Source organism: Spermophilus citellus, assembly GCF_964194105.1.
Source record: "Spermophilus citellus genome assembly, chromosome: 17".
Taxonomy (NCBI): Eukaryota; Metazoa; Chordata; class Mammalia; order Rodentia; family Sciuridae; genus Spermophilus; species Spermophilus citellus.
In genome coordinates, this window is record NC_138199.1 from 72430115 (window position 1) to 72455083 (window position 24969).

Here is a 24969-nt window from a genome sequence, read left to right on the forward strand (position 1 = left end):
TGAAGCCCTGTTTTAGAGAAGTAAATATCACAAGTATTTTTTGAGCATTCACTGTTTTATAGCTAAGGCTCTGCATGTATAAATGCAGAAATATAAGTCATAAGTCAGGATCTTCCACAGCAAGATTTCTTTAGTGTGTGTTGGAAAAGTATTGAGGTTACATTTCATCATATATAAGTTAGAATCACTGCCAAATGATAAATGTTCTGAAAGAATATCTTTTTTCTTCTCCTTCTTCTTTGGCTTTCTTTTTTGTAGAAACCTTGGTTGCAATTTACTCACAGAACTGGGCTTTGGAACATTTCAGGCATGGCATGGACTGCAGTTTTTACACAAGTTGTAAGTGAAATAGAAGATACACGCATGTACAAAAAAAAAAAAAAAACCAAAACTATGTGTTAAAAACGTTATACAGTTATTGGTTAGCTTGATGTAAGCCCTGTCTTATTCTGAGAAGTATGTCTTAAGATCCATTCATTCTTTTCAAATGAGGAAACTAAGGTACAGAGAAGCCAAGAGACTTGTAATTTATATAGGACATGCTCTGCTTTCCCTAGCACTGATCTCTGGCATAGATAATAGAAAGCATCATGCAAGCAACACCCAAATTAGCATTGCCATGGTAGTCTCAGTGATGATGCTCTGACATGTGAATTGTCCTTGAAGTTCATTTTTGAGTTTAACTCTGATTCAATCTCACATTTAGAGTCCCTAACTGCTTAAATATATGCAACAGGGCTACAAAGAATGAAGTTTAGCATAAAGCCCTCCAGGGAGCACAGATGCAGGTGCTTTCTCAATGGAAAGCAGAAACGAATTGGCTCAGGGGACCTCTCTCCCCAATCACCCAGAGCATTATTTTTCTAAAAATACCTGCCTCTGAAGTCATGAATTGTATGTAGGCAGCAAGAGGTGTGAGAAAGATGATGTTTATGATATAGTGTAAAAGACATTTGTAAAGAAAATACATTGCTCTGACCTAATTACATATACTTTCTTTCCTGACTACCCTCAACAAGAAGTATGGGTTTTATTTCCTTTCAGCTCAAAAGGAAATTTTGTTTTTACTTATTTATTTGATTTGTTTTGTTTTTCGGTGCTGGGGATGGAACCCAGGGCCTTGGGCATTCTAGCCAAGCACTCTGGCACTGAGCAACATATACCCCTAACCCCTGAAAGGGATTTAAGACTCAAGGTGAAAGTTCTCCCCTCAACTCAATTTTGGAAAAAATTGTTCACCTGTCTCGTGGATCAGAAATCCAGGTTCACATGGTTCATTTTGGGTTCCATGAAGGGATGGTTATGGTATGCCTGGAGCTGGATTAACTTTTCCTTCAGATGCTCATTTATTGCAGCCACCTCCTCCCCCTCATCAATTTGCTGAAGCCTAACTTGGGGAAAGAATATGGAGAGTCTACTTTTCAAACAAAGCAGGGATGGGTGGTGGGTCAGAAAGACTCATAATGGAGGAGGCACCAACTTATCTCTAGTTTCTGTGTTCATCTGAACAGAAAAAGGCATTTGCTTCATGATGAGAACTCAGAGCCAACTGGCAATGGACATTAACACTCATATCATGCAATGCGAATGGAGCTCTGCCTCTCAGACCAATTCATAGTTGCTTTCATAGATTGGCACATTGAGCCAGACAAGGTGCACAGCTGTGGTCCCAGCCATTTGGGAGGCTAAGACAGGAGTTCAAGGCCAATCTGGGCAACATAGTAAGACCTGTCTCTTAAAAAAGGGGTCAGAAATGAGTTCAAATTCCAGCTTTGCTTCTTACTAGTTTGGTGAACCTGAAAAAAGATGTGCCAAGAGCTTATTAGTAAAGTACCACTGTTTAAATGGTAGTAATAATCATATCTCTTCCAGATGAAATAAAAAATGAAACATATTATATGGAAAACTAGTACTGGTTGATAATCCTAAATGTTAAGTTTACTTTTTTCCCCCTGACTTTAAAGTGCTTCTCCTTCATTCACCTACACAGGTCCAGATGGATGGCTTATTTTTTAAAAATTCTTTTAGTTACTTCATTGGTTCTAACAATACAAGCTCCATGAGTTTAGAAACTGAAGGACTCTACAAGGTAGAAAGGCAGGCTCTATTCAGATAGAGCATATTCACATGCTGACTTGTCTATGACACATCAATATTGTGCCAAGAACATAAGCACAAAGAACAAATAAGAGGGAAATCCAAGATTTATCCCTGTTATTTATTCCACTACTGAGAATATCCATGAGGTAGGTGTGCCCTACTTCTAGGGTTTTTGACCTGAAAATTCTTTGCCATATTTTTTTCTTTGTGTTCACTTTTTTCCCCTCCTTTTTTCTTTTTCTTTCTCTTTTCCACTTTATCTTCTAGAGAGCTGGATAATTCCCAAATAAAAAAGTGCCTTATAAAATTCTAAGGGTGATTTATATATAAAGACAAAATATTTTTTAAACATATAAGTTCTTTATAAAAAAGTAATCTCGGGCTGGGGATGTGGCTCAAGTGGTGGCGCGCTCGCCTGGCATGCGTGCGGGTTCGATCCTCAGCACCACATACCAACAAAGATGTTGTGTCCGCCGAGAACTAAAAAACAAATATTAAAAATTCTCTCTTTCTCTCTCTCTCCTCTCTCACTCTCTCTTTAAAAAAAAAAAGTAGTCTCATGCATGTTGAAAATATAATTTTAATTCCATTGCATGTTTCAGAATTCTCAGTCGTAATCCTCTGACAACTGTTGAAGATTCATATCTTTTTAAATTGCCAGCATTAAAATATCTGTAAGTATTACAACAATTTTAAACTCAAGTTATGATTTCTGCTCTTCTTGTTTACTTCATCAAAGGGTTAAGTATTTTGTATTAATACTAGAAAGTCATAATTTTAATTTTAATTAGTTACTGGAGAAAAATGTTATGGTAAAGAAGAGTTAAGGAAGGATATATCATGGGGCAAGACAGCCATCAGAAGAAGGCAGCCATATTAAAGAACACTTACAGATATGGAACATGTAAACACATGTAAGAATATATCATTTATCCCAGAAAGCAAAGAGGAATACATGTATATTATTTTTAAAAAAGAAAAAAAGAGGGGCTTGGGTTGTAGCTCAGTGGTAGAGCGCTTGCCTTGCATGCGTGAGGCACTGGGTTCAATCCTCGACACAACATAAAAATATATAAATTAAGATATTGTGTCCATCTATATCTAAAAAAAAAAAGAAAGAAATGATGCAATATGAAAATAAGAAGTAAGATGATGATTTAAAAAAGATGTAAGTTCTATTTTTCAATGCCAAGATCATTATTTGATGGTGCAAATAGTAAACTTACGTATCTTCAATAAGAGCTTTATGGAATTATCTTCTATGCGAAATAAACTCTTAAGGCAGCTTGTTTTATGAGAAGCCAAAATAGAAGTTATCACATGTCCTTGAAATATTTTTTCAAGTATAGAATATTTATTGGGGTTCATCATGAATATCTTGGCTTTCTCTTTCAGAGACATGGGAACAACTCAAGTATCGCTTTCGACAATTGAGAATATCCTCCTGATGACTCTTGAATTGGAAAAACTGTAAGTTATTTTTTTTCTTAGATTTATTTTACTTGATTTTTTTAGGTCTCTTTTCATATCTTGAATTTAAAATTATTTTAATACATTATTTTCTTAACTTTATTGAGGTATAATTTTCATGTAATAAAATTCACACTGTAAGCGTACAGTTTGATGTATAGTAATGTAGTTACCACCACCTGATGATATAGAACATTTGTCATCCCCAAAATAGCCCCTTACATTGCTTTGCATTCATCCACTCCTCCTACACCAGCCCCTACAAACCACCAAATCTTTTATCTTTCCCTATAGTTTAAAATTTTCCAGAATGTCTTATCAATAAAATCATCTAGTAGTAGATTTTTAGCTTCTTTCACTTAGCATAATTCTTAGCATATCTACTATCAGAATAGAAGAGTTGCAGTTTCTCCATGTCTTCATCTAATCCTTGTTTCAAGTTATTCCTTGTTTCAAGGAATAATATTTTTTTAGCCTTTCTACTAGTAGGAATGTAGTGGTATCTCATTGTGGTTTTAATTTGCATTTCTTTAATAGCTGATGATATTTAATATCTATTTTTATGCACGTTTCTTCTCTTTATGCTTTTACATGTTCAAAGTGTCCAGATTTGGCCAATGTGATCTCTATTGTTGTTTAACCACACAATGTGAGTTAAACTAAGCTATTGTTTATGCCCAGAATAATGTCTACCATTTACCACTCTCAAACGGAATTGAGATATGGACTCTAGTAGTTGGGGACTTATTCAGATCCTTCTTAGAATTCTATCTTTCTGTGCACTCCTAACCCAGAGCAAGATTTTAAGTTGAAAGGAGATGTTTTTACTGTCACCCAATTCTAATTTCTTTTTTATTTAGGCCTTCCATACCCACTGCCATGCTTTCCTTTCTGGTGGGCATCTCCCTCCTCCTTCCTATATATTTACAGTATTCAAGAGCCACATGCCAGGCACCATGGCACATGCCTATAATCCTGTCTGCTCAGGAGGCTGAGGCAAGAGGATCATGAGTTCAAAGCCAGCCTCAGCAACTTAGCAAGGCCCTAAGCAATTTAGTAAGACCCTGTCTCAAAAAATAAAAAGGGCTGAGAACACGGCTCAGTGGTTAAGCACTTTTGGATCCAATCCCTGGTACAAAAATAATAATTAAAAAAGCAGTTTACCATTGGTTTCTATCCAACTTGTCCAGGCTATATGTATCAAGAACTCCTTTCTACACTGTCCTGTGGTAGCCTTGGACTGTTCTTCTACTACTCAAGTAACTCCTTTTCCATTAACTTAATCCTCTGTGTTTCTATTTATAGGATCTTACCTAGCCATTTGGCCTGCTGCCTCTGCCAGCTTAAAAATAATATTGAAGTTGTCTGCAAGACAGTGAAGCTGCGATGTGACAGTGCATGTCGGACAAACAATACACGTTGCCGTGAGTCTGAATTGCCTGATGAGAAATGTCTTAACTTTTGTTTTGTTATTCAACTTTTAACTGGTGATCATAGATTTTTCAAACTAATGATGAAACTGCTTTATTTTTATTTATTTATCTAGAATTCAACTCCCTAAATTTCTGGATTGCTCTCTTGCTCAAAGTGAGGTTTTCAGCTATAATTTAATAATATAGCTATTCCATATGCCTAAGGATGAAGAGAAAGGAATAGAAGGGAGAAGGAATAATATTAATGGCCACACATGGTGTCCTGTGCTTTCTGCTTGGTACTTTGTCTTCCAGTGATAACTTATTCATATAGTACAATGCAGTTAGTAAGCTATTTTTTTTATACACTAGGTCTCAAGTGTCCTCTGCCTTATAGTGCAGGCATCAATCTATTTTGATCTGTTTGTGCAACTTTATAAAAGAGAATAAATATTTTATTTGAAGCCTAGGAGTTTCTGATTCTATAATAAGAAATTGCACCTAGACCATCCAACTCTGAACTTCTCTTAATCTCAAACTTTTCTATCCTCAGGTAATTCATGTGCTTTCAAATGTTTTTGTGTGTATTAGGTTTATTAGCACTAATTTCATGACTTTCAAAATGTGGTTGCTTTCATATCCAAATAGCTCAAAAATAGGTCTCTACCAGTGATCTTGGGCAAATTATAACTAATAGCACTTTGCTACTTATTACATACATATAACTTATTTTTCAAAATGATTTTTCACCAGTTACATTATTTCCTTTTTCCCCAGAGGTGAGCAGAACAAGTATTTTTCATCTCCATTTACAGATAAGGAAAACAAGATGGGAGGTGTCAAGTGCTATAGCCTTGAACCCAGGTCTTCTGTACCCAATTCTAACCCACATTCCTCTTTTGTCTCCAACCTTACCTCCTCTTTGACTCTCACCACACAAAAAATACTTTTAGTTCTCCTGGGAAAGAAACCAGCTATTGCTGGGTATGGTGGGCTGCAATCCCAGTGGCTTGGGAGGCTGAGGCAGGAGGATTGTAAGTTCAAAGCCAGCCTCAGTAACTTAGTGAGGCCCTAAGCAATTTTGTGAGACCATGTCTCAAAATAAGAAAATAAAAAAGACCTGGGGGTGTGGCTCAATGGCTAAGTGCCCCTGGGTTCAAATCCCAGGTACCAAAAAAAAGGAAAAAAGAAAAATCCAGCTACACAATGGTACACTTGACCTCATGTAGTTAGAAGCTTTGGATGATTCCCAGAGCTAAAATTGCTAGTTTTCACATCTAATATGAAAACAGGGAAGGCTTCTGACAAAAATAGCTTTTCCATTACTGTACTTCAGAACCTCAAGTATTGTTTATCCAGAAAATGCTGTTATTCTGTAGATTTATTGCACATTCAGCATAGGCATAGAACCAGGCAAACTTAAAAATCTTTTAACTCACATCCCAGATCCCTGCCTTAATTTAGGGAAAGAACCAGTATGGATATGGTGGGTTTTTTTGTTGTTGTTGTTGTTGTTGTTGTTTTGTTTTCTGTGTAGAGGCATCTGTTATGGAGCCTAAGATGTATGGGGAACTGGGGCCAGGTGAAGGAACTGGGTGAGTAGGTGGAAAGGACATGTTCAGATGAGGGAGGATGTGTTAACAGAAAGAGCGGAGCCTGTGCTTTAGCATCTTGGTTCTTATTCTCCTTGGAAGAATGTCCTTTGTCATGATCACCTGTGATGGTGGCAGGAACATGACACACTGAAGAGGTGGATAGAGGAAGCCTTGTGCCCCCTCTGTATCTGAGCGGGGACAGCATGGGGTATGTAAATGTAAGGAGACACAGCTGATCTGTAGAGAATCTCTCAGAGCCCATGAATATTTCTCTTCTAGTCTTGGGCTTTTATTGAGTATTGGGCAATTGGCTGTCCTAAACAGAGTTCTTATATACAGTGTGGAATATTCTGAGTTAAGTAGCACTTTGTCAAAAAAGATGTCTTTTTTTTCTTTGTGTTGTTGCCATTTCATAGGTTTAATTATGAAATTATTTTTCTTTCTTCCAAATGACACTTAAATGTTTGGCTGGAATGTATGGCTGTGGACTGACAAAAAGCTGTCCATCAGTCTTCTGTTATCAAAAGTAGTCTCTTCTTTTTTGACAGTTCAAGATGCATCTGTAGGGAATGCAGAAGGATCATTCATGAAGGTGTTGCAGGCCCGGAAGAAGAACACTAGCACTGAGCTTTCTATTGAGCCTGAAAAGCCAGCTTCAGATAAAAATGGTGTCACCTTTTCGGGATTCTTAAATGAACAGCTAGACTTCAATGATGAAAGTGATGTTATAAGTGCATTAAATTACATATTGCCATATTTCTCAGAGGGAAATCTAGAAGATGTAGAGTCAACATTATTCCCATTCATTAAACTGCTTTTTTCAAACGTACAAGATGGAGGTAATGCCATGGAATATTTGAAGAACAATACAAATAACTCCTCTCTTTCAACTGCATCCAACAATTCAACTTATAAAAACAAATTAAAGAAGCTTTATTTTCTGGAAAATTTGTTAGATGCAGAAATTCAGGAAAAAATTGATGAGGTGAAAAAAAAAGAAAAAACTGCCATGCTTATGCAATCTAGGCTTTTAGGTCCCAAATTCAAACGCCAAATCTTTCGAAAGAAATTGGAAACTGCCCAACCACAGGAAAACAGCCTAGCAGAGATTGGGAGTGTAGAGAAAAGGCTGCAGAGAGTGAACAGAGTCCTCAAGGGGCCGAAGGGCATACGGAAAAGACACTTCAATGAAATGAGAAAACAGAGTATGGGAAGGAAACAGAGTGCCCGGGCACTTGTGGAGAATGTTGCCCAAGAAGGCAGGCTCAGGAGACCAATCCCAAGGGAACTAGAGCAGCTTCACAAGGTGTGGAGGCCCAGGAAGTCAGTGGGAAACTCCCTCCTGGACGCTTCATTTACAAATGAACGTAAGGCAGCAGTCTCTTCTTTTTTCAAACAATACTCCTTGGGCAAATCTCCCACCTCCAGCATTTCAAAATTACAGCCTGAGATCAGAGACAAAACAAAAGACTCAACCTACACCCTTTTTGTTTTAGAAGATGCAAATGCTCGAGTTAAAAGCAGGAAGGCTGATAAACCAGTCACGCGTTCCAAAAAAACTCACAGCTTTCATAAAACTTACCCTCTTGCAGCCCACAGAATACCCAAGGCCAAAGTGAGTTCAGAAAGTTCAGAAAGGATAATTTGCACAATAGACTGATGCTTGCAAAGAGGCCCCCATTCTCTGCAATAAGGAGCCTCATAAATTCCCCCCCATGAGGGGCCTTTTCATCTTTAGGAGACCTGAATTCTCAGGAGAATCCTTTCTCAGGATTACATGCTCTTTCAGAACCTATAGAAAGTGTTCCTGCAGAAAACAATACTGCAAAAATTCCTTCTGAAAGAAGTATTTTTGAAGCAAACATTACTGTGTTGGATGAACCCACCTCTGAAAATGCAACCTATGAAAACGCTGCTGCAGAGGCTGTAGATTCTGCTGTGACTCCTTTCAACATAATGCCAACTGTTCAACAAACCAATGAGACACAATGGGAATACCTCAACACGAACACTGACTCACAACCCAAGCCTGAAGACTTATCCTACCCATTGAGGGCATCCCCAGGTGATCAGTTTGAAATTCAGCTAAACCAGCAACTTCGGTCCCTCATCCCCAACAATGACGTGAGAAGGCTCATTTCTCATGTTATTCGGACTTTGAAATTGGACTGCTCTGAGCCCTATGTGCAACTGGCCTGTGCCAAGCTCATCTCCAGAACAGGCCTCCTGATGAAGCTTCTCAGTGAGCAGCAAGAAATCAAGGTGTCCAAGGCCGAATGGGATACGGACCAGTGGAAAACTGAGAACTATATCAATGAGAGCACAGAAGCCCAGGGTGATAACAAAGAGCATGAGGAGACAAGTGAGGTGAGGGCAACTATTGAACAAGAAGCCCAGACTTTTTCATCATTTAGGTTATACAATTGAAGCATTCAAGCAGGAAGACCAGGGGCTTCTAGTCCACATCTTGTCTTGGCCACATAACTTTGCCCAAGACAGTGATCCCCATTTTGTTCCATTAGAGAATAAAGTGGACTTAACACACAAGATAAACAAATAATAGGAAAAAAATGTGTGATAATAAGATGTAACATATTAAATTTGGTGTGTTCTTTAAGAAACTGCAAGCTATTCACCTGGAAGAATGGAAATTTTGAATAGTTAACTTTCATCCTTTCCAGTCTCTTTTTTACTTAATAAAAATTATTCTTTTTCTTTCTTTTAGCTTACAAAAGGAGTCCCGGGATATGGTTATAACAACAAACTCATCTTGGCAATATCTGTGACTGTAGTGGTGACGATTTTGATTATAATTTTCTGTCTGATTGAGGTAAGGACAACAACCAATTCAGGTTCCAGAATACATCTTATCATTGTAATAGATTTAGAACGTATACCCTGAAAATCAAAGCTCCTTCCCCACCTACTACTTGACATTTCTCTTCAGTCACTAACACTGAGTTATGCTTTGTTCTTTTATTGAAAAATATATTCTAGGGATTTTTATTTGTTTTACTTTTTGGTACCAGGGATTGAACCCAGGGGTGTTTGAACATTGAGCCACATCTCCAGCCCTTTTTTGTATTTTACTTAGAGACAGGGTCTCACTGAGTTGCTTAGTACCTCGATAAATTGATGAGGCTGGCTTTGAACTCATAATCCTTTTGCCTCAGCCTCCCAAGCAGCTGGGATTATAAGTGTGCTTCACAGTGCCCAGCCCCAGAGACTTTTAAAGGAACTTCATTTCCAGGGAATCTTTGAGAAATTGAAACCAAGAGAACAAGCTATAATTTCTTAAGAAATTAAGACTAATGTGGCCAGAGATGTCATCGTAGCAAAATTTATCCAACCCAAAACCATGTCCACAATTTGTTACTCTCATTTTTGTAAAGTTTTGATATACTCTCATTCTACCACTGATTTCTTTCCTTGTTACTGAAATGACAAGAGATGACTTCACTCTCAAGCAGCAGTCATTACCCTGGGGTAAAAGGAGAGGGCTAAAAGATAAAAGTGCTATATGTATGTAGACTCAGTGGATCCACACAGCTTCCTCCTCCTCCAGTGTGTGAGGTATAGTCTAAGTAGGTGTTCAGTTAAAGCACTGCAGCTAAATTCTCATCAGGCTACTACAGAGCAGGTCCTAGTGATAATAGTATATTCCTGGCTTTGGCTTCTGTTTACCTTCTGTTTGCTTACATGGTGGTTTATTACTTTTCTCAGTAGGCAGGTTTAGAATATTAAGAGTCATTTAATAAGCTGACAATCTTGATTCTACCCTCCCAATTCAACCACCCAACTTAGCTAGTTTGCCTTTTCTACTGTAATAGCAGTCCTCCATTCCAGCCAGAGCAGCCTCTCCATATACCCTTCACACCATGCTCATTCCTTGCCTATCTAAAATTCCCTTACTTTGCCATGTCTGTGGAAGTTTTATGAATCTGTCAAAAACCAACTCAAGTTCATCTTTCTTCACAAAGCCTTCTCTGAATACCCCAGTTCTCCTGGACCTATGCCAACTATGAGATTTGTCTCCATTTCTTGAGGTGATTGTGAAGCTTTGTCCCTCCCCTCAGAATTTAAATTTTTGGTAAACAATTTTTTAAAAGATGGCTATAGGAGAGAGAAACACCAACATCTCTGCTCCATTAATGGAGCGGAACAGAGATATATAAGGATCAGATGGCTCAGACTTGAATAGAAACCTGACTGAGTATATTACATATCTACAGAAAAATAGGTCCAGGCCAGGAGTGATGGCACACACCTATACTGCCAGTGACTTAGGAGTCTGAAGCAGGGAAATTGAGGCCAGTCTGGGCAACTTTGCAAGACCCTGTCTCAAAATAAAAAAATGAAAGGGCTGAGTAGCTAGAGTAGGCTAGGTTCAATCCCCAGTACCAAAAAAGAAAAGAAAAATATGTCTACAGGAGAGCTGGTCAGTAGTAAAAGCACAGAAAAGACAAGAAAGAAACTGGTTTGAGGGCTGGGGTTGTGGCTCAGTGGTAGCGTCTTCACCTAGCATGCATGAGGCACTGGGTTTGAACCTCAGCACCACATAAAAATAAAGACAATAAAGTCCATCAACAATAAAAAATATTAAAAAAAAAAAAAAGAAACTGGTTTGAGTAGTGCCCATCCTAACATTTTGCGAGAGTAGCAATGGATCCCTGGGCAGGTGTGGAGTCAGTTTCACTGGCCGGACAACCCCTGGCCAGGAGAGGAGATGAATGGATCTATCTACCTTAGCCTTTTGTTCTAATTCTATTCTCACCAAGTAGCTTTCCAGTTGGGCTTAAGTATGCCTCAGAGGCCTCTCTACAGAGAAGCATTTCCCTTGTGGTGTAGACAGATGTTCTGTTTGTGGAGCAGAAGTATTTCTTACTATCTGGTCATTTTCTGGCAATCTGTGTTGGGGTCAGTCCTGTAGCATCTATAAGGTGAGACTTCTCAGAAGAAAAGAAGTAAGTTCTCTCTTAGTGAAGACAGAGTCAAATTTCTAAGCCTAAGGGGTGCTTACACATGGGGTCAGTTTGCAAAAAGCCTCTGGGAAGATTATCACTGGCCATTGCACAGATGGTATGATCTGCATCTCTGGGTGGCATGTGACCTTTCTTGGAATTTCTGTAAAATTTTATACTGATTTAAATTTGTTTATACAGCTGGGTATCGTGGTGCATGGCTATAATCCAGTGACTCAGGAGGCCAAGGCAGGAGGATCACAAGTTCAAAGTTTGCCTCAGTTAATTTAGTGAGGCCCTAAGCAACTTAGTGAGACTATGTCTCAAAATAAAACATAAAAAGGGCTTGGAGTATGGCCAGTGATTAAATGCACCTGGGGTCTATCCCTGTCCCAAAACAAATTTGTATGTACAATTCAATCTTATATTCGTGTTTATTTATATTTTTATTATTTCCTCTCCCCACTTAGATGATGAGCTCTAGGAAGACAAGGGAGGATATAGTAGTAGATACTACTATAGTGGACAATATGGTGTTCAAAAGAAAAGAGATGAGATATTATGTCAATTCCACAATGAGGAATCATGTAATCCAGTATCTGAAGTAGCATACAGAGTCTAAGCAATAGACTCAAGTGATCCTAATACGTTTGCATATATTTATATGCATGCATGTTATGTGTTAAGAATCAAACCCAGGGCCTTGGGTATGCTTTGCCACTAAGCTACACTCTCAGCCCCTGAAACTTTTTAAATGTCATCTTTTAATATTCAAATCACTGGGGGGCTGGGATTGCGGCTCAGTGGTAGAGCGAGCACAGGCAGGACCGGTTGGATCCTCAGCACCACATAAAAATAAAGGCATTGTGTTTTGTTCATCTACACCTTAAAAATAAATATAAAAAATTCAAATCACTGGGGAAAAATGAATAGTAATAGAAGCCTAATGAAGGAGCAAGTAACAAAAGATGCCTACTTTTCACCTTAAACATATTTCAGTAAATGTTAAAAAAAGAAAGAAATCATGATAGTAGTAGAAAAAGAAAATAGAAGCAATATATATATATTTTTATAACCTGATGGAAAACAGCTTTCTAAGTCTGATAGTGATACCGCTGTTGACCGGTGACGAGTCCTTGCTTCCCCGATGTTGAAGTTAATAACACCAAAGAAGCACGCCAAGGCAAGGTCAGAGTAGAAATTAGAAGTTTATTAGAGGACAGCAGAAAAGACTTCTCCCGGAGGAAGAAGGGGACCCAAGAGGTGGAATCCGTGGAAGTGCGGTTGTTTCCCCTTCTTATAGTTTTGGGGATGGAATGTAGGTTGGAGGGCCCGAGGGGTGGGACACTTCTTTGTGATGGGCTATCTTTAAGTTTGCTGGGGGCTGTTCATTAACACTCCTTTGAGGTGGACTTTGGCCTAGGGCCTCTTCTGGACTTCATTAACATTCCAATAATTGTCCTGTGTTTTCCCTGAGTCATTCCCAGCATGGCCTCCATTTTAGATTTCACTCGGTATTAGACCCGATTTACCTAACTACACTGACTACCTAACTTTAAATCTGGCTTCATTCCCCCCTCTAATTTGGGAACTCCTTACTGCTGTAAGGAAAGGGGGCGAAGAAGATCTTTCTGGCTTCTTCAGGCTGACAAAAGGGGCGATGTTGGGGCAAGCAGTTTGGAGTCCCCCTTTAAAAATCGGGTCTATTGAGTGGTCCATGATAGAAGTCTGATTGAGAAGTAATAGACTGGAAGGCCATCTGAGTGATGGGTGGTCTATAAGAGAAACAAGGATTCATTAGTACTGGAACCATATTGATGTAGCAATAAATCCCATAGCACAGGAATGCCAATGAGTATGATGGCAAAGACAAACAATGTTTTCCACCAGGAAGTACCAAGAACCAGGAGCTAAGATATTGTTTCCATGACAAAGTTGCTGAGGACATGGCTTCTATCTGAGCATGTAAATCTTTAAGGATATTTGTCACATTGTCAGAAATGTCAGGGATGTAAACACAACATTTAACTTTTAGGGTTACAGTTGTCCTTCCCTTAGGATATAGTTTAATATCATCTGATCTTGCAAAATCCTTTTACTAGTATGACCTATGTCTAATAGAAATCTTTAATTCTGTTACTTAGGGCTGGATAACCATACTAGCAAACATTAAGCCTACCTGTGTTGGTTAGAAATAAAGGCCTTAAGCTAAAAACTACTCTGGCAGTTCCTTTTGATAATTATCAGGCATTCCTGTCTGAGGATCTCTTTTGTAGCCTCCAGTTTACTTATTTATGGAAGTTTCATTTAACTATCATTATTATTAAAATGTCCAGGAATAGCTGTGTTTTGGCTTTGACTGTCTTTGCTAAGTGTTTAAGATGAAGCAAGTCAAACTGACTTTTGTTTTCAATCTATTGTTAACAGTCAGCTGAGTTACTCTGGGAGTCCTCGGGAACTTCACAGCAGCTTCTCAGTTCTGCTAGTGCCATTTGCGCTAGGATGGGTTCAGGCCTTGCTTGACCATGTGGCTTCCCTCTGAAGCATCAGGGATGTCTCCCTTTTCTGATGACCCTCCTCTTCACAGCAAATGCACTGACTGGCTTCCTGTCCTCCACTGGTCTCATTAATCTCCCTGATCGGGAGGTTATGTGGCCTAGAGTTGCAGAGCCCTTTGAAGAAGTCCCCTATCCCCTGATTCAGACTGACTCAGAGGGCAAGAGCCAAATTTTTAATTTTAAAACTTAATCTTAAACATCTAGCAAATAAGTTAACAGCCTTATATTAAGAGCACTGAGCTTTAATGTCTATCTCTCTATCCTGTAGGTGATAACTTCTTGTCTTAAATTAACCCAGGTTGTGAGTTCTTAAATCAGTACCTCTGCAAAACATTAACAGGCAATCTTAAATCATTTATAAGGAAACTACAAGATAAAATTATCAAGAGTAAAAACATTTAGTTCATATAATAGCTACCTTGAATTTTGGTGGAGTATATCCCCTGTTTGAGATCCTGGCAATCGTGACAAAAACCAACTTTTGGACGCAATTTTAAATGTACTGAAATCTAGCCTACTTTCATAGTCACTTTCACATGAGATGAGACATAGAGCCTTATCTCAAGTAAGGTGGGGCTCTTCATAAATCTTAAATACTATAGTTCTAAAGCTGATCTTTGCTTTTTTTAAACATCATTTTACAAAGCCTACATAAATTGTTGCTCAAGTTCACATGAATATTAGCTAACACAACATAATATCACATCTAAAACATGAATTAAAGAAAGGCTGAAAGCTTTTAACCTTTTGTAGAAAAGTAGCAAAATACTTTTGTTTTGCAATAAAACCTTTACATAGATTAGGCTCTCATTAACTTAAAAATACATTTAAATTGTATATCAGTGTAAAAAGTAACATGGAACTTTAACTTATTGATAATAAGTACAGTTATAGAACACAAATGATAAATAAATTTCCAACATGTTTTTCTTTTAAGCCTAAAATTACCATACAATTTTAGAACACCAGCTTGATATAATGCTCTTTCTAAAGCTTCTACCTTACAGACTTGTATACCTGGAAGATATGAACACATTAATGGCACCAATTACATTGATGTTTTTATATTAACCAAGTTTAGCTTTTAAAGAAATAACAGCACAATTCTCTAAAATGACAGCACTTGTTTAACCAGCTGTTTAATGTCTTTAAGATTACTTGCTCAAAAACTTACACAGACCTTTTTTATATCATTTACTTAAACCCTCTTAATTACTTAATCATATAGACTCTTATCCAGAAATCTAGAACCTTTTAGTTTCTCCTTTTTTATCTGTTAACCTCCTTCTGTTCACATTTTGAAATAATACTTGTATACTTTTGAATTTAAGCAGATTTAACATTTTATTAAGGCCTTTTTATAAGCTTAATTTTAAAGACATCTTTACTTTCATTTGTTTACCCAATTTAAATTGAACCATTTGAATCACGTGAATCAAAGCTATTTGGATCCATTTTTAATTTTTCATGAGGGCTCCTCATCTGTCAATTGTCATATCACTGCATGATATATGGACATACACACAGACATACGCATACAACACGTAACACAAGTGTAACACATAACACAAAAGGCCTTGCAACTTTCTCAGGTGAAATCTCATTGCAGTGTTTAAAAAAAACTCCAGTTGATCAAAAATAGAACTTATCAGAAAAACATTAACTTGTCTGTAGGATAAAAATCATGAGCTCCAAAAAAAACATAGAATCTAAGAAAAGGCAAAAGTCCTAGAAAAAATTGACTGGCCAGTAATTAGTAAATGTCACACAATTTACTCTTTGGTTTAATCTAGTTTGAGTTCAGGTAAAAGACACCTTTACTTTTTTTTTCCCTTGGGCCTCAGATCTGTCTCCTACTGAGTGCTCCAGGCTTCTTCTATTTGCATATCAACTTAAGTCCTGGCTGAGGTCTGGAAGGAACTGGGAAAACTGGAATTTTGAGCAGAAACTTCATGTCTAAGGCATTTTAACCATAAGTCACAATTTTCAGGTTTGGAAGTTGAAAATATGGTAAAAGTTTAAGATACAATTTACAAAATTTCATCTTTGTACCTTCCTACACTAGAAAAACTTGCTCACACAAAACTGAAAATAGGATCTTTCTTGATAATATAAAAGCCACCATCAGAAGAAGTTCCTTCAGGATCATTAAGCTACTTTCTTTGTTCTGAAGTTCCTAAAGTAGTATTAAGTTACATTAAATCACCTGGAAAAAATCCACACACTATCATGTATATCTAAAATTAAACTTTGAAAATTCCCAAGACTGTTGCTAATTAATGTCATTTCAATAAGCCAGACCAACGTTTTAATTCAACACTTTTTTCCTAAATCTTACACACTGAGAGAAACAGATACCAAATCATAATTTACTATCCTTGCCCAAATCAATGCACTGTATACCTAGTGAAATCTCCTTAGGCTACCCAGTTCAAAAATTGATGGAAAAATAAAACTGAATGATTGGGAGTTACTTGCCAACTTGGAAGTATTTAATTTCTCCTGCATGAATTATCTGAAATCAAACTAATCAATTACCTAACCCTAACTTTTAACTGCAAGTTTACGCAATGCTTCAAACTCATTTAGATACCAGATGTTACAATGAAACATCATCTTTTAGACACACATTTAACCTAGATTATCCCCAAGAAACAATCTATAATAACCTTTAAAACAGACCAGATAAGAAAAAATCTCTCCAGGTTTTGAACTTCCATTTAATTATGACTTCTATCAGTGGCACCTTAGATTTCCCATGAGTGGACCAGATGTTCTCACATAAGGGCAACTATAGGTGTAAAATCAAGGGTCTCAGTGTGACTGACTTCACTGCATTTAGGTGGAGTAATCCTTAAGTGCAGGGAAATTATGAGGAAATTTTCCCCAAAGCGAAAATGGCTCTGGCAGCTGCTGGGAATTCCTCAGTTTCCCTTTCACTTGCAAGATTAGCTCCTTTGGATAGATCCAATCCTAGGCAATCTGGCATATCTCCTAACTTTCCAGTAGAGTCAGTTTTTATCTGCCTTAGGTCTTGAAGGGGGAAGGGGGTATGTACTTTGATGGGCCCAAATTTTTCTCTTGATTCTTTTTCCTCAGTGAGTCCAAGATTTTCTCTCTTCATGGCAGATATCATAGCTAAGTCTACTTTACACTGTTGACATAATTTAGGATTTTCTGTTAGAGCAAAGAACATACGGCACCTCACACCATTTCCTTTTTTTGTAAATTTTATCAAACTGTAAAATTGCATTAAAATCATTTTCCTATGGTGGCCAGTTTTCTCCAGAGAGTTTGTTTTGAGGCCAGGCCAAGAAAATGAGGTGCTTTTTCTTGAGCATCTGAGGTTCAAATTTATCCCAATTTTTCAATACGCAGGCTAGTGGTCCACCTGGCGTATTGGAGAGAGAGAAGCTCCCGTCTGAGTGAGAAGAAAACAGGACTCAGGTGCCCACGCTGCACCGGAGAAAACTGTTCTCATTAGGGACATCTCCCTAAGTTTGAGCTTCCTAAACAGTCCAGAAAACCCGTCTCTCACCTTGCTTTGCCAAGGGGTTTCTGGTCCCCTTTAGCAAATTGCTAGGGTCTCAGTTTGCCCTGTGCCAGAGACCCTGGGAGGATTCAGACTTAAGGGCCTTACTGCTTTCCTCCCGACCACTAAAAACCCATTGAAAAAGAGAATCGTGTGCTCTTTTGTTGTTGTCTTTGCTCTGTAGACTAAAGGAGCCGCCTAAGTGTTAAGGGATATCTACTGGTTGTAAGGTAGCAGATTACCGGAGGAGTTGATTCTAAAAATGCCTCTCTTAGCAGCTTAAGGAACACAGAACATTTTAAACATTGGGGCGGTAAAACAGACTAGTAAAAGTTACCTATGCATCTTAGGGAACCTGGGCAGATTTTACTAATTATCTCATGCCTTTCTCAGTCCTGCAACCTGAATTGCTAACATTTCTGACCTGCGAAGGAAGGGAAGCATCCAGGAGGAATGGATGCGGGGTTGGGAGTGTTGCGCGTAGCCCATACGGAGGCAAATGTGATTGGGGCTTTCCCTCGGTGCCATTCATCACCCTAGATACCCCTGAGGGCTGTCGGGAGGGGGCTCAAGAGAAAGGAACCTTAAGAATCCTCTGAGAGTAGCCCAGACCGGAATTCCACAGTTGTTCCAAACTCCTTCCTCCACCTCCACGCATCTGAGGCAGATCGGGATTAGGGACACTGTGTACTCACGCCAATTGCTCTCTGGGCCCAGACAGAAAAGTTGGAAGCGGCTTCGGCAGAACCCAACATGCCTGCTCTGTACCGAACAGGTGATTGAGAGCTGCTTAGGCCGGGAAACCTCTCACCCGAGTCTTGTAGAGTGGCGGCTGCACTAATTGCGTTTAAGTAGCCGTCGGGTGCCCACCTTACCCTCCAGAAAGAAAGAGAAAGATGCACCTTAAACAGACATGGGGTGCGTAGAGAGGTGCTTACCTCGGTGTAGAATCTCGGTAATGGGACCTCCAATATGATACCGCTGTTGACCGGTGACGAGTCCTTGCTTCCCCGATGTTGAAGAATAACACCAAAGAAGCACGCCAAGGCAAGGTCAGAGTAGAAATTAGAAGTTTATTAGAGGACAGCAGAAAAGACTTCTCCCGGAGGAAGAAGGGGACCCAAGAGGTGGAATCCGTGGAAGTGCGGTTGTTTCCCCTTCTTATAGTTTTGGGGATGGAATGTAGGTTGGAGGGCCCGAGGGGTGGGACACTTCTTTGTGATGGGCTATCTTTAAGTTTGCTGGGGGCTGTTCATTAACACTCCTTTGAGGTGGACTTTGGCCTAGGGCCTCTTCTGGACTTCATTAACATTCCAAGAATTGTCCTGTGTTTTCCCTGAGTCATTCCCAGCATGGCCTCCATTTTAGATTTCACTCGGTATTAGACCCGATTTACCTAACTACACTGACTACCTAACTTTAAATCTGGCTTCAATAGCACAGGCAGAAACCTTTAGCAGTCTTTAGCAGATGTGACCATCCTATCTCTGATGCCCATTAGCAAATAGTATGTATGGATGTGAAGCATATAGAACAAATAGTTTCCACATGTTATTTTATTTAATCCTCACAAAAATCCTGTTAGGAGAATATTATAAACCCTCTTTTACAAATGAAGGAGATCAACTGACCTCGGTGGCTAACCAAGAGCAAAATTCCAGTTCCTATTACAAAGCCTGTTCACCTCCTTAAGAGACAAAAATACTGGGAAATATTTGAAATGTTGAAATACAAAGAAAACCATTGCAAACCATTGTAAGGACTAACATGGATTTATAAAACTTTTTTTATACTAAATATGTTAGTCCTTAAGAAAATAAATCCATAAGAAAAAAAGACAAGGGGGAGGGCTGTGAAGAGTAGGTGTGTTTCTAGTCAAGCCACCCACCTCTGTCACCAGCACTGCCTTGTGGCCATGGATGAGCTATTGTTATAACGAGAGGTCTCTGTTACCTCATGGAATAAAGGTGATTTCAGATACTTTCTTCTAGTGCTTTTCTAACATTGCATTTTTATTTATATTTTTAATCCTTCTGGAATTTGTGTTTTGTTTTAGTAGGTTGGAGTAGGGAATTTTCCCCCCTACATGAATACCCAGTTGTTTCAAAACTATTTTATTTTATTCTTAATATTTTTTTGGTTGTCAATGGACCTTTATTTATGTATTTATTTGTTTATATGTGTTGCTGAGAATCTAACACAGTGCCTCACACATGCCAGGCAAGTGCTCTACCACTGAGCGACCACCCCAGCCCTTAAAACTATTTTAATTAATGGTTGATTCTTTCTTCACTTATGTAAAATACCATCTTTATCTGGACTCTTTTTTCCCATTGATCCAGGTGTCTTTTTCTATACCAGAACTAGCATCACACCACTTAATTCCAGTTGCTTTATAACATATTTCAAGCTATATATTTGGTAGGGCAAGCTCCTGCTCTCCTGATCATTTCCTACATTTCATTACTATTCTTATATATTTTCTCTGCCAAAAGAAAAACAAAACAAAAACAAAAACAAACAAATTAAAAAAAAACTGTCTTTGAATTTGAATAGGACTACATTGAATTTGAAAATGAATTTGTGAATTAACATCTTTACAACATTCTGGGAACATGTAATCTCATGCCATATATTCATTTCTTCTTAATGTGCCTCAGAAGAATTCTAGGACATTTATTTATTTATTTGTTTGTTTGTTTGTTTATTTATTTATTTATTGTGGTGCTAGGGATTGAACTCAGGGGCACTCCACCACCGAGCTGCACTCCCAGTCTTTTTTATTTTTATTTTTTAAAAGGAAGCGTTTCCTTCCATATTTTATTTTTACGCAGTAAACCAAGTGCCTCACGCATGGTAGGCAAGTGCTCTACCACTGAGCTACAATAAAAAAAAAAATTTAAAAATATTTTTCATTTATTTTAAGACAGGGTATTTCAAAGTTACCCAGGCTGGCCTTAAACTTGATCTTCTTGCCTTAATATCTCGGACTGCTGGGAATATAAATGTGTGCCACCACACCCAGCTGAATTTTAGTATTTTCACTACATAGATTTTTTTAATTGGATCTTTTTAGTTATACATGACAGTAGAATCCATTTTGATATATAGTTTCAGTTCCTTCCCCCATTTATGCCCCCATTTATTTTTCATACTACATTGATTAAGACCTCCTCAATGAGGTTGAACAGCAGCAATAATAATACTCTTATTCTTGATTTTAAAATGACACTGTTGTTTAAAGTTCTGGCAGACATGTTTATCAAGTTAAGTAGTTCTTTCTTTTTCTACTGTTAAGTGTTTTTATTAGGAATTATCTGTTGAATTTTATCTAAAACAGTCAATAAAATATATTAAGTGCAAGCTGCATGCAAGACCCTAAGCTAGGTACTATGGAAGAGTCAGAGAACCATTCAAAGGATAGAATTCCTGCCCTCAGAAAAGTTATTATCTCACTGGGTAGATAAGACAAAATAAATAAAAGGAATGAATAGAGACTTGGAAATTAGTGGTCATTGTGATACTTATGACTGTATTTTCTTCCAAAACAGATTTATTCCCACAAAGCAGCAGCACAAGATGATGAAGAAAAGGCCTCAAAGTAAATATGAGCCCGGCAGTATTTAAATGAGAATTTTATTTTATTTTTAATATTTATTTTTTAGTTGGACACAGTATCTTTATCTATTTTTATGTGGCGCTGAGGATCGAACCCAGGGCCTCACACATGCTAGGCGAGCACTCTACCGCTGAGCCACAACCCCAGCCCCTAAATGAGAATTTTAGAACTCATCTATTTCAATCTTAACAGTGAGGAAACTGCTAAAGGCAGGAAGAATACTTCCTCTCATGTCTCCCCTGGCTCCAGGAAAACTAGTTCCCCAGCCTGCTGAGGTCAAAGGCACTAGCAGGGATGCATCTGCTGTTTCCAGTCCTTAAGGAAAGAAGAGTGGAGGGCAAGAGGTTTGGGCTGTGCCTGCTCCCACTGTTCACGTGCATCACACTCAGCTGGAGCCCTTCTTTGAGGTTTTCAGGGACAGGGAAGGCCTTGGGTCATTAGCATGCTGTGCTATTCCCCTTCCAGGCTGGCAGAAGTAGAAGTGGAATGTATGAGTCCTTTCTCCAGGTGGTAGGAAAACTTTACCTTCTTGCCTTACTGGTCACCTTCTCACCCCCACTCTCTATTCCTTTTACCTAGATTTCATAGAATTTTAACAGGGAGCTTAGAAAGAGTAGTTTGTCTCTTCTTTTTATAATAAGAAACGGAGAATAAGAAAGGGAAAATATCTTACCCTGTGGTCACAGTGTCAGAAAATGGTTCCTTTCCAGCTAGGTACTTCTCCATTAATTATACCCACACTTGGGCTGTGAGCAACATTTGATATTGTGAATTAGTAGACACATTTCTATGTAAACATCAGCAGTGTTTGAAACAATGCACAGGTTTTTTTTTCCTATTGTTTTTTGTTATGTATATGTCTAAACTGATTTTACAACTCAATCATAAGTGACAGCCTGCAATATGGAAATCAGTGAGCTAGACAACTTTACTAATTGGACTTTGGTATTTACTTGATGTAATTCAACTTGTAGGATAAAGCAGCTAGGAAATAGAATCACCTTCTCCCTCAAGAACCAACCTGCTCCCCACCCCAAAATGATGATACATGTGAGCTTTAAGTCCAAAGAGGACTGATGTGAAAGGCTCTGGAGAGAGTAAAACACTTCAGCCCAGTATGGTTGTGTACTGTACAAGGTACTTAGCCAAGAGGGTAAGCAGAGTTGCTAATCCTGCCTATGCTCATGTGGCTCTTTGGGAACATACATAGAGAGTTCTGGTAGCCCAGCATGCAGGGAATTGTTTTTAGGACCCCAGGTCTAGCATGATTTTGCTCATTGTGCTTATGAACTAAGGTATAGGCTTTGTCCTAAAAAGACCAAAGGTGCACATTACAAAAAGACATGAAAAATGGCATCCATCACTAATTGTCTTGTGCATGTGTTTCCCCCCAGGAGCTGTTTCGGGTCTCTGTGTAGGAGAAGCTCAACGGAAAGTGAAAATCAGGTAAATCTGAAGAGGACCCAGTGCTGTGGCCAGGGAAGGCAGTGGGAAGCAGAATTAATGTTCCCCTTTCTGTTTTCTAGGAGGGCTTTTTCTGGTTAAGGCAGCCACTTTGGCTTAGGGATATGTACAGACCTCTCAATGCCACACGTAAGAAAAACATGGCACAGAAGCTACATGACAAGGACTCCTCTGATGAGGATGAGATTTTCAATAAGGATGCTGGGTAAGTGACTGGGGGTGATATAAATTCTCAAATGAAGAGGTAAGGAAAAGCTTAATTGCTCCTTTCAAGAGTAACAACCTTGGCTTTGTTCTTCTCCCAGGGATGAAGCCCCATCACAGACCTCTGCTCCTCCTGAGGGTGGTGAAGAGGGCGGAGAGTAAATCTGTCTTGCCTCAAGCGACTGGCAAATTTTATTTTCTAATATTGGCTTCTCATCAGTGCTTATTTTAAAATACTTATTTTTCTCATATTAAAAGGTACAAAATTCACAACCAATCCTAGCCATGTGGTAAAAAGTAACATGTAAGTAGTTAAATATGTGTGTATAAACAACAAGGGCATAGGGGGATCCAACATGGCCGCTGAGGAGGAAACAGCGATTCTAATGTCTCCACTTTAATGAGACCAAAAGACCCTTTGGAACAGCGGCAGTCTACATATAGAGGAACTTCTAGCAAAATTCCGTGAAGAGAGGCCAGGCCGGGAATTGGTAGGTCAATTAGAAGTGTCAGTTTGTGGCCGCCGGGACTCGGGGCTCGGGGACTGCTGTCGCCTCCCCGGCCCCGGGCGCCGCTGGGGCCGCGAGCCAGAAAGCCACGGACCGGGCCGCGGTGTGGCTAGAAGCCGGGAACGCTGGGGGCGGAGAGAGCGACCGGGGCAGCGCTGGCTGTGGATACGGAGGCGGAGAGAGGCGCGGGAGCCCAAGGCTGAGACACACTGGAGGGAACGAGCTAGTGTCCCGTCATCATCCCGAAATAGCTAGCGAGAAGAGGAAGATGGCGGCGGGAAAGGAGTAAGCCTCTCCATGCTCCGCGCCCCTTGTAAGGGTCCGGCGAAGCGTCGGAGAAGGAGAGACCACACGAGACTAGCTCCATGCAATGGCAAGGGGGATTTATTAGGGATCCGTTCCAGCGCGCTGGGGCTCCATGCTCACTCAAGAGCAGAGGTCAAGCAGAGCTTAAGTACACTTTTTGGAGAGGGTGGGGGGCTTTGCATACATCAGAACAAATCATCATGAGGCGCGGGAAAATTGAACAACAACTCTGATACATGATTAGTCCATTCATTGGCGGGAACAGGCTGGGCAGGGGTGATTGGTCACTTCTAAACTGGGTACACATTCAAACTGATTGGTTCGGGCCCTGTGACAAACTGCACAGGGCCCTAGGCTGAATGGCCAGTAGGGCGTTGTCTTAACTATCTCAGGAATCTGGGTGTAACAGAGGAATTTAATAATACCTCATCTTTTACATTTTAATTCAAGCTTTCCAGCTTAGAAACTTTACCCTTTCAGGACCAAGTATGCACCCCCCACTGAAAGGGTACATACATGTAGAAGAGGAGGAGTGTCCAGGACCAGGTGGTACAAAACATGGCTGCCTCCATTTTACCAAGGGCTAAATAACAGCTCAGAAGACCAGATCTTAACTGAATCCTGAATAATAGTGTAATACCAGATTCGTGGGACCCCAGTGGACCTCCAGGAGCTGAATCCGATGCAATCACACAAGAGTCTTTATTGCAAGCTCGAGCCTGGACTCACATGCAGCGGTCCCAGGGAGTGAGTCCCGGTCCTTTGTCCAGTGAGATTTTATAGGTTTGGGGAGGATATTCTATGCGTCACAACATCACACAGCAAATCATTCCATACCGCAGGAAAGTCAACAACTCTTAACATTGATTAGCACATTCCCTGGCGGGAACAAGTTGGGTAGGGGTGATTGGTTAGTACAAGAGGGGGATTCCTTTCAACTGATTGGTTTAGGCCACGAGGGGTGTACGTGCTGAACTACATGGTTTCCCAACACATTATCAACCAACATAAACTACTGGGGGGTCATCTGACATCCCAGGTATTTTCCCTGTCTCATGCTGATTGGTGGTTTCTAGGGGATTTCTATGGGTCTTCACCTAGCCTAATAAGTCAGGGACACCTGGCTCCGCAGATCTCTCCTGTTATTTACAGACAAACAATTCAGCAGGGTGGGTATGTGCTTAGGAGTGCTCTGTGGGTTTTTCTAAGGATAAGGGTCACACCTCCTTCCTTAGGACA

The 24969-nt window shown here is 39.4% G+C and overlaps 2 protein-coding genes across 2 annotated transcripts; both read left to right on the forward strand.

Moving 5' to 3' along the window:
• Nucleotides 1-3268: 3268 nt before the first annotated feature.
• On the forward strand, nucleotides 3269-8324 carry LOC308636377 (leucine-rich repeat-containing protein 37A3-like; the record flags this gene model as incomplete). The annotated part of the gene is made up of 4 exons (XM_081271788.1): nucleotides 3269-3570; nucleotides 4876-4994; nucleotides 7126-8192; nucleotides 8316-8324. The coding sequence occupies exons 1-4, from the start codon at nucleotides 3470-3472 to the stop codon at nucleotides 8322-8324; spliced, it is 1296 nt and encodes a 431-aa protein (XP_081127914.1). The 5' UTR covers nucleotides 3269-3469.
• A 59-nt stretch (nucleotides 8325-8383) lies between these two features.
• On the forward strand, nucleotides 8384-23192 carry LOC308635598 (leucine-rich repeat-containing protein 37A2-like). Its single transcript, XM_081270061.1, has 6 exons — nucleotides 8384-8944; nucleotides 9303-9407; nucleotides 21180-21229; nucleotides 22642-22693; nucleotides 22774-22916; nucleotides 23017-23192. Exons 1-6 carry the CDS (start codon nucleotides 8534-8536, stop codon nucleotides 23075-23077), a joined length of 822 nt encoding a protein of 273 aa, XP_081126187.1. The 5' UTR covers nucleotides 8384-8533; the 3' UTR covers nucleotides 23078-23192.
• Nucleotides 23193-24969: the final 1777 nt, after the last annotated feature.

Excerpts from the sequence above, each read along its gene's own strand:
- LOC308635598 (XM_081270061.1), top strand. The coding sequence starts at position 8,534 with ATGCCAACTGTTCAACAAACCAATGAGACACAATGGGAATACCTCAAC. Across the intron at positions 22,694-22,773 it reads CAACGGAAAGTGAAAATCAG|GAGGGCTTTTTCTGGTTAAG; the intron begins GTAAATCTGAAG and ends TCTGTTTTCTAG. Across the intron at positions 22,917-23,016 it reads ATTTTCAATAAGGATGCTGG|GGATGAAGCCCCATCACAGA; the intron begins GTAAGTGACTGG and ends TTCTTCTCCCAG.